This window comes from Lynx rufus, unplaced genomic scaffold (genome assembly GCF_022079265.1).
Source record: "Lynx rufus isolate CCGP_SWC_20201006 ecotype Redwood Valley unplaced genomic scaffold, mLynRuf1.p SCAF_43, whole genome shotgun sequence".
Taxonomy (NCBI): Eukaryota; Metazoa; Chordata; class Mammalia; order Carnivora; family Felidae; genus Lynx; species Lynx rufus.
The window spans coordinates 1,301,861-1,311,054 of record NW_025814860.1 but is presented as its reverse complement, the minus strand read 5'-3'; the positions used below and the strand labels follow the sequence as shown (position 1 = coordinate 1,311,054).

At 67.4% G+C, this 9,194-nt stretch overlaps 1 protein-coding gene across 1 annotated transcript; it reads left to right on the top strand.

Moving 5' to 3' along the window:
• The first annotated feature begins 1,179 nt into the window (after positions 1–1,179).
• On the top strand, positions 1,180–4,582 carry SOX8 (SRY-box transcription factor 8). Its single transcript, XM_047097962.1, has 3 exons — positions 1,180–1,601; positions 2,880–3,109; positions 3,846–4,582. The coding sequence occupies exons 1-3, from the start codon at positions 1,180–1,182 to the stop codon at positions 4,580–4,582; spliced, it is 1,389 nt and encodes a 462-aa protein (XP_046953918.1).
• The last annotated feature ends 4,612 nt before the right edge of the window (positions 4,583–9,194 follow it).

Here is a 9,194-nt window from a genome sequence, read left to right as displayed (position 1 = left end):
GTCCCCTCTCCGACCCCGCCGCCCCAAGCCGGGCGGCACAGCCCACCCCCTTCCCTTCTGGCTGGCGCTCCCATCTCCTCCACTGCAGGCGCCCGAGGCGGCCCTCACTTCTCCAGACCACCCAGGGCCGCCCGCCCGACGGCCTCGGCGCTGCGCACCCACCCCCCACTCCCCCCGCTCCGGGTCACGCCCGGAAGGCCCGAGGCCCCCGCGTCCGGCCACGCCATCCGCCCGGCGGCCCCAGGGACTCACAGCTAGGGTCAGCCCAGTCCCTGCCCATCGCTCCCGCCCCCCCCCTCCGCTGCCTGGTTCCTGGGGCCGCGCCCCCGCCCGCGCCTTCTCCGCTCACACCCGGACAGGGCGGGGGACCAGGGATCGCCCAGCTTCGGGGCGCGGCCTTCGGGCGCGCTTTACCTGGACGTGCGCGGCGCGCAAACTCAGGGCGCGCTGGAGGATCCTGTCCGGCGCGCCGGCCCTGCGGGCGGGAAGCCCGGGCTTTGAAGCTACGCGGCCGAGCCAACCCTGCCCGGGGCCGCGGGCTGGCGGCAGTTGACCCCGGCGCCTCGGGTTTGCGGGCGAGACGTCGGGGCTCAGGACCGGCTGTGGCGAGGCGCTGGCGGACCCGCCTCCCCGCGGAGCGGGCTTTCTCGGGCTGGGCGAGGGGGCCGAGGGCGGGACGCGCAGGAGCCGCCGCGCGCCCGGCAGAGGCACCCGGAGCGCCCCGCCGTTCCGGGTCCCAGACCCCTTTCCCTCCCCGCCCCTGCTGGAAAGGGGGCCCGCGGCGCGGGGCGGTGCCGGGAGGGGCGCGCGGGGGCGCAGAGGGAACCGCGGCACTTTCTTCGTGTGGGGGAGGGGCGGGCAGCCGGGCTCCGCCCCCCGGGGGCAGCGGGGCGCGCGCGGGCCAATGGGGACCCGGGCAGGGGGCGGAGCCTCGCGGCCGCCACTTAAAGAAACTTGTTGCGGGTCCTCCGCCGGGACGGAGCTTCGGCGGCGGCGGCGGCGGCGGCGGCAGCGGAGGGGCCGGGGTCGGGCTGTGGCGGCGGCGGCGGCGGCGGCGGCGGCGGAGGGGGCACGCAGGTCGGGCCACCGCGCGGCGACCTCGGGTCCCAGAGCGGCCGCAGCGCAGTCCGAGCAGCGGCCCCGCGGGTCCCGGTGCGCGCCCCTCCGCGCGCGGCCCCGATGCTGGACATGAGCGAGGCCCGTGCCCAGCCGCCCTGCAGCCCGTCCGGCACCGCCAGCTCCATGTCGCACGTGGAGGACTCGGACTCCGATGCGCCGCCGTCGCCTGCCGGTTCCGAGGGCCTGGGCCGCGCGGTGGGCGCGGGGGGCGGCGGCCGGGGCGACGCGGCCGAGGCGGCGGACGAACGCTTCCCGGCCTGCATCCGCGACGCCGTGTCGCAGGTGCTCAAGGGCTACGACTGGAGCCTGGTGCCCATGCCGGTGCGCGGCGGTGGCGGCGGCGCGCTGAAGGCCAAGCCTCACGTGAAGCGGCCCATGAACGCATTCATGGTGTGGGCGCAGGCGGCGCGCCGCAAGCTGGCCGATCAGTACCCGCACCTGCACAACGCGGAGCTCAGCAAGACGCTGGGCAAGCTGTGGCGGTGAGTGCGCGGTCCCCAGGCCCCGGGGGCGGGGACGGGAGCCCCAGCCGCGCGGGCGGGCCGGAGGGGGTCCTGGGGTTCGCAGGGGCTCTGGAGGTGGCCCCGCGCCCGGCCTCGGCTCTGCTCCCAGTGGCTGTTCCCAGGGCGAGTTCCAGCGGACAACCGCCCTCCGGCCGCGTTGACTGTCCCCCCGGGGTACGCAGGTGGTCGGGGCCACAGAGGGCTGCAGGGCGAGCACGCCAGCCCTAGCGCACTCCCTCCCGCCAACAGCCTGCGAGAGGGGGACCCCACCTGGGATTGGCCCCCAAGTCCGAGGCCTGTGCCTCCCTGAGGAAAGGTGGCTTCTGTCCAGAAGCGGGACACGGTATCAGGCGAGGTGGTGCTGGCTGGAGGCGCCCCTCTTTCTAAAGGGCTCCCCTCCACTCTGACCGCCGTGTGCAAGAAGTCAAGGCAGACGGAGGGGGTGCACGTCTGCCCCGCGGGCACCTTCCCGACAGCTGCTCCATCGTCTGCCCGCGCTGCGCCCCTCGGCAAGGAGAGCCTGGGGATGCAAGAGTGGTCGGGCACAAGCATGCTTTGTGCTCACTTGGGCATGGTGGAACCGGACGCTTGTGCAGAAAGTGGGGCCACAGCAGGGCTGCTTGCTGCTCAGAGCAGCCCGTCCCCACCAAGGGGGGGGGTCTCCTTGGGTTCACATGGATGGCTTTGGGTTCCGGGCGCCGGTTCCCGTCTCCTGCCCCTCTCCTCGTGAGCGGGCCCCGGGAGTTTGCACGGATGTCCTCTGTGCCCTGTCCCACAGGCAGTTGGAGGTGAGCTCCTGGAAGGGTTTGAGGGGCCCGGCGTGCGTTGTGAGCCTCAGCGAGGACCACCGGTTTAGCCAGTGTTCCCGGAGGTCTGGGAAGCCCAGATGCCCACGGAGTCCCTCCCCGCTCGTTGCTCGTTCCTGGGAAGCCTCGTTTGATCCACCGTGTGTTCTCAGCTGGGTTCTGCCTCCTCCCCCGCCTGCCTTAGAAAGCCCCAAAGGGAGGGGACTTACACAGTCTGGGGGCAGAGGGAAGTAAGAAGATGATGGAGATGGAAAGCTTTGGGTTTCGTTCCAGCACGTTCCTTTGACCCTCACCGGAAGTCCTCGCTGGCCGGAGCCCCCCGTCCTCAGAAAGGGGGGCGCCCGCCTGGTGCCTGCTGAGGTGCGGGAGCACACACAGGCCTCCCTGTGGGCGTCGGGGGGGGGCCGGCGTGGGTGCCCTCACCGTGCCACCTCTGCCCTTGGTGCTGCAGCTTGCTGAGCGAAAGTGAGAAGCGCCCCTTCGTGGAGGAGGCGGAGCGGCTACGGGTCCAGCACAAGAAGGACCATCCGGATTACAAGTACCAGCCGCGCCGCAGGAAGAGCGTGAAAGCAGGCCAGGGCGACTCTGACTCCGGAGCCGAGCTGGGCCCCCATCCCAGCGGTGCCGTGTACAAGGCGGACGCGGGCCTCGGTGACGCGCACCACCACGGCGACCACACAGGTGGGCGCCTGGGGCCCCACAGCATTTGCCTGCCCCAGCAGGAGAAGTGGGGGGTCTGGCATCCGCTGTGAGATGAGCAGTGGGGTGGGGAGCAGGGGCTCGCTCCCAGGGCTGGTGTCCGCGTCGCCCCAAGGTCCCCCGTGCACACGGGGGTCTGCTTAGCCCCCTCTGAGCCCTGACGTCCTCGCAACTTTTCCCTGGTCGGGTGCCGCGTGACGTGGGCGTTTCTGCTCCGCCTGGAGGCGTTTCTGCTTCCCCTGGCCTTTCTGCGGGTGCTGACCCAGCACTCACTCGTGTCCCCTGTGCGGTGGTCAGCAGCCCAGCCTCAAGATCAAGACGGGCTGGGGGGGGAGCCCCGGCCAGCAGAGCAGTCCCCGGGAAGCTGGCGACCGCCGTGAGCCTGGGGGAGAGTGAGCTTTGTGTGCGTGGCCTTGTGGTCACGTGCAAGGGGCCGGGCACTTCCTCTCCTTTCCCCCATCTTGGTCTTCTGGGGTAGGCGTGGGGGCCTCCGTGGCCCAGCTCTTCCTGCAGAACAGCGCTTAACGGAATTTCCTCGGCCGAGCAGTGAGGTCTGGGTCTGGCTCTGCTGGAATTTCTGGGAAACGTACGGAAACAAAAAGCCGTTGATTTCTACCTGCGGCAGTCAGCGGGCTGGTTTTCCTCCTGGGTGTGCGTCGCCAGCCGGCCGGCCCCCCACAGAAGGGGCATTCATGCCTGAAATGTGCTCTGTCCCCAGGGCAGACCCACGGGCCGCCCACCCCGCCCACCACCCCCAAGACGGACCTGCACCACGGGGGCAAGCCGGAGCTGAAGCCGGAAGGCCGCCGTCTGGCAGACAGCGGGCGCCAGAACATCGACTTCAGCAACGTGGACATCTCAGAGCTGAGCAGCGAGGTCATCGGCAACATGGACACCTTCGACGTGCACGAGTTCGACCAGTACCTGCCCCTCAACGGCCACTCGGCCCTGCCCGCGGAGCCCGGCCAGCCAGCCGCCGGCTCCTACGGGGGCGCCTCCTACTCACACTCGGGGGCAGCCGGCCTCGGGGCGTCCCCTGTGTGGGCCCACAAGGGAGCCCCGTCGGCCTCGGCGTCGCCCACCGAGACGGGCCCCCCGCGGCCGCACATCAAGACGGAGCAGCTGAGCCCCAGCCACTACGGCGACCAGTCGCACGGTTCCCCGGGCCGCGCCGACTACGGCTCCTACAGTGGCCAGGCCAGCGTCACCACGGCGGCCCCGGCCGCGGCCGCCAGCTCCTTCGCCAGCTCGCAGTGCGACTACGCCGACCTGCAGGCCCCCAGCTACTACAGCCCGTACCCCGGCTGCCCGTCCAGCCTCTACCAGTGCCCCTACTTCCACCCTTCCCGTCGGCCCTACGCCTCGCCCCTGCTCAGCGGCCTCTCCGTGCCGCCCGCCCACAGCCCGCCCGGCAACTGGGACCAGCCTGTGTATACTACCCTGAGCAGACCCTGAGGGCGCCGTGGCCCGTGGGGGGGACTGGCGTCGGAGAGGGAGAACCTTTATCTCAGCAAAGACAGAGCCTCGGGTCTTCCGGAAGGGGTGCAGAGGCAGAGGGAGAGGAGACGGCGGCTCCGGGCAAGGGCCTGCTGACGTCTGCGGGCAGCCACGCTTGGAGCCCGACGCCCCGTTGCTTCCAGATCTCCCCGCTCCCTTCGGCCAACAAAGCCCTCTTTTCCTTGTCGCTCGCTCTTGGCGGTGACTGGTGACTGCGCGGGGGACGGCCGTCGGGCCCTCTTCCCTGCAGACAGCAGCCCCTTGGTTTTGCATCTCAGTGGACCCGAGGCAGCCACAGCACAAAACAAAAAGGAGGGACGAGGCGCGGGGGCTCCGGCCGCCCGTCTCCCGGGGTCCCCGCCAGCCTCGCGCCGGGAGCCCACGGGACCAGCGGCATCCGCAGCCTGGCGAGAATGCGTCTGTGGGAGCACCTCTCGGGACCAGCCCGTCAGCTCCGAGGGGCTCCCACAACGCAGGCTCTACCCAGCGAGGTTTGGCTGGGACTAACGCTTCCCTCGTTTTATTTTATTTTATTTTTTAAGTTTTGTTTTTGAAGCTTAAACACGTTCGATTTGTTTTGGAAGCTGTTGAAACGTATTTATGTTCTGTATTATTTTATCTTTAATTAAGTAATTTGTGCAGAAAGTAGGATTTCAGACAAAACGGAGGCCGGGTTGCTGAGCTCCAGGGCCAGGAGGACGCGTGGGGTGGGGGCCCTGGGGCTCCAGGCCCCGGGGAGGTGGCCGGGACCCTGAGCGGGGAGAAGGGATTGCCTCGTCGTGTCTGTGTCCGGGTTGGGGGTGCCGTGGCACCCGTGTGAGGTCGAGGCTTAGAGGGCATGGGTGTCCCCGGGCTCCACCCCCTGCTCACAACGGTGCCAAGCCGGGGACGGGGTGGCTGGAGAGGCACATGAATCTCGGCTCTTAGGACCCAGACGCCACCTACAAGCTGTGAAACTAAAACCTTCTCCACTAAGTGTTTAGAGTCTTAGCTTTAGACGAATAATACCCAATTGACGCGTACCTGCTTCCGCTGCGTGCCGACCAACGGTAATCGCCTACTTCATGGAAACTTGTGCCTTTAAAACTTTGTACATTTGAAGACATCCGAGAAGTTGCTTCTTTTTACTTTTTCTACTTTTTCCTACCTTTTTCTAGAAAAAAAAAAAAAGAATTTGTTTTGCATATCTCTTTCTGGGGGTGGGGGCAGGGAACTACAGCAAACTCATTTTTATGCAAAATCCGTTGTTCCGCGTGGAGTTTGGGCTTCCGCTGTCACTTACCTGCTGTGTTCGGCTACTTTCTGACCAAGCAACGCTAACTTTTGTACAGACCAATTTGATAAAATTAAAAAAAAAAAAAAAAAGCTTTTTATCTACTCAGGCTGCGTTTTGTGTGTTGCTTTTCCGTAAGCCTGGCGGACGGGGGCTCCGAGAGAACGGGGTCTGGTTCGAGGGCCTTGGCGGAGGCAGGAGTGCAGTCTACCCCGAGCCCTCCTCAGAGGATGTGGGCATCCGGAGCCCCATGGAAGGCAGAGACAACGCTTCAACCCTGGGGCACAGCCAGGCCCCCCCCCCCCCCGCCGCCCCCTGCAGGGGCTGTGTCTGGATTTGAACGGATCTCAGAGGCCCCAGGAAGCCGGCCATGCCGCCAGTGTCTTCTTTCCCCAGGGGCCTATTCAGTAGGCAAAGCGGGTCCAGATTCGGGGCCATGGTTTCCTCCCAGGCGAATCCCAGAGCGGGTTTCTGGGTGGCTGGCGGCATTTTTCGGGCGCTGGCGCGGAGCCAAGCTGGGAGCTGGGTGAAAGCTGTCCTGCGAGAACCAGGCAGGGCCGTCTGGTTGGCCGAGTGTCTGCAGGGAGGGATGGTTGTGGGGGGCAACCGCAAGCAAGGGGGCAGCCTCACCCCTTGGCCGGGCCTCCCCGCAGCTGGTTCAGGGGCTGCGTGGGGCTGGGGGCACCCACCTCCAGGCCCTGCAGGTGCTTCTGGGGCATCTCCGGGCCCGAGAGGAAGCTCACACTTCTCGCGAGAAGCCAGCTACTTGAAGCAACTCCCTCTGTGATTTTAACGGGGTGGTCCGGGTAGGGGGGCGCCCTTCCCCGTCCCCTCGTCTGCCAGCCGCCCGCGTGGCTGCGATCCAGGGCGCGTCCCTCACCCCGCGCTGGAGAGCCACGTCCGGGGCCTGCCAAGAGTAGTGTTTGGGAAGAGCTGCCCGGATTTACGAGGGTTCGTGAGGTCTGGGGCGTGCCAAGCCTCCGGGGCGAGGCGGGGTCTGGGAGGGGGCTGCAAGCCAGGCTCACGGATGCCCCTGTGGAGCCAGTCCAGCACATCCTGCATCCAGCCAAGGGCCGTCCGGGTCCATATGGGCCTCCAGGCTCTCACGTGGACACCCCAAACCAAGGAAAGCCCCTGCAGCCGGCTCCCTGATGGAGGGAGTGAGGCCGCCCCGTTGCCGCTCTGGGGTTGGCTCGGGCCCTGCCAGGTTCCCGAGGGCTGGGGTCCCGCCAGGTTTGTTTGGACTCGGAGGGGCTCCTGCGTGTTAACTCCCCAGAGGCCCGGCCCCTCTTCCCACCAACCTGATGGTGCGAGGGCCCTTTTGGCCCCTGTGCCCCAGGCAAGCCTCCCTGGGGGTTCCCTGAGTCTGAGCTCACCGTGACAGCCACCACCTGTCCTCTCCTCTCCAGACGCCCCACCCCTCCCCGGGGGCCAGGCTGGTGGCCTCCCCTCCACAGCACTCTCAGACGTTGGAGGCTGAGCCCACAGCCAAGCGTTCTGGGGGTCACGGGGCCCCGGCTCCCCAAAATCCGGGTCCCCAGTGGCCTTGTGAGGAGGTGGTGAGGCGGACACCCCCGGGGGGGTCAGGGCAGCTGGGAGGGGTCCCTGGGACTGCCCTGGTCCGCAGGCTCGTGAGGGTTTTTCCAGCCAGCTCCCCCCAGACAACACTGTTCACAAGGCTGGCCTCACCCCTCCGGGCCCCAAGTCCAAGCTTGTCCAGAGCCCAGTTCCCACTGAGCGCGCTCCGTCGGCCCATCCTGGGGACGAGCTGGCGGGAAAAGTTCCTCATTTTTCATTTCCTTCCCCAGAGCTGAGTGCGTTGCCTCTGACCTCAGCTGAACAGAATGCCCTATTCAGAGACAAAGGGGAAAGGGCGTTTATGACCCAGACCCTGCTCTGATAGATTGGGAAAGCCCCTCCTGGTTCCGCGTATAATTGCTCTTCCTGGGACGACGGATCGGCTTTCAGGAGCAGACTTTCTGTTTGGATGTGAGTTCACGGCCGGCGTGGCTGTCAGCTCCGGGGAGGCCTGTGTCTCTGAGCCGCTGCCTGGGGGAGACCCGGGGCCCCCCTCCTCAGGCCTGCCCAGGGGAGAGGGGGGCAGTTTCCACACCCACCCTGCCTGCTTCGCATTTAGGGGACAGCACCCCAGGGCAGGTGTGAGACTCAGGGTCGTGGCCTGGTGCATGGACCCCGATCTTTCCCCCTCCAATGTCTGGCCCAGGGCCTCCAGGTCAGCCCTGGACAGAGGACCTTTATGGACCTCGTCTCTGGCTGACCAGGGCTGCAGGAGCCGTGGGCCACACGGCAGGGCTGAACCGATTTGTTTCCAGGCCACTGGACGCTAAAGTCTTTAGCACCCTGTGTGGACACCCGTCTGGGATACATTCCACCAGGCTTCATGGAAAACTGGGGCTGACCATGAGCCGGTGCTGCAGGATCCCCTCCTCCCACCCCTAGGGAGACCCCAGGTGCACACCCCAAGGCTGGGGGTCAGAGCTGCTGCGCCCCGGGACTCGGTAAGGACCCATTCCCACGGGAGGGCAGTGTATAACCACCCCGGTGTCTGCTCTTCTGTCTCCCTCTGGGCCAAAGCGTGCCTGCGTTTGGCGTCCTACATCCTGGAGACAGCAGATGTGCAGACCAAGTCCTCCCAGGACGGGGCCATAGAGGCCCTGGGGCGCCCCGGGGGCCGCAGGAGCCTTCCGAGGAGAAAAGTTGGGAAGGGAAGGAGCAAAAGGGGGAGACACGCGAGGCGTGGCCCTGCCTTCAGGTGAGGGTCCTCCTGGAGCTGCGAGCTCAGCACTGCCCACCCCCAGCCCATTTCTGTCCCAGGAAGAGTGGGGATCGGGGCCCTGAGGGTTTCCCCGTCTCCTGCGTTCCCTGCTGGCCTGGGGGGTCCTGGCTGCCCGGCGGTGTTTGGGGGCGCTCCGTGAGGTCAGGACCTGGCTGTGACCCAGTGGCTGGAGGTTCTGCCACTCGCCACTGATGTCTACGTGCCTCCTCCCGTGACCATGTGACAGTGACGGCCTCGCCGAGGTGCCGAGGATGAAGCTGGCATGGCCGTGGCCAGCACACAGACACGTGACAGGTCCCTCCCTGCCCCGTCCTGCTGGCGGGCTTGTCCCTGGAGCCCTGGGGTCCTCGCTCCCTTCCCTCGCGGTGACCTGTTGCCTTGGCTGCCCCTAGCGCAGCCCCCCTGCCTCCCCCACCCACGCTGGGCTGCCCTGTGGGGGGGGGGCCCGTGCGCACCCCCCCACCAGCACCCCCACCAGCCCCAGCCTTCCCAGAGGGGCC

What these genes read in the sequence shown, in the direction of transcription:
- SOX8 (XM_047097962.1), top strand. Translation starts at nt 1,180, where the DNA reads ATGCTGGACATGAGCGAGGCCCGTGCCCAGCCGCCCTGCAGCCCGTCC. An exon ending in ACGCTGGGCAAGCTGTGGCG is followed by an intron (nt 1,602 to 2,879) that starts GTGAGTGCGCGG and finishes TTGGTGCTGCAG; the next exon opens with CTTGCTGAGCGAAAGTGAGA. An exon ending in CCACCACGGCGACCACACAG is followed by an intron (nt 3,110 to 3,845) that starts GTGGGCGCCTGG and finishes CTCTGTCCCCAG; the next exon opens with GGCAGACCCACGGGCCGCCC.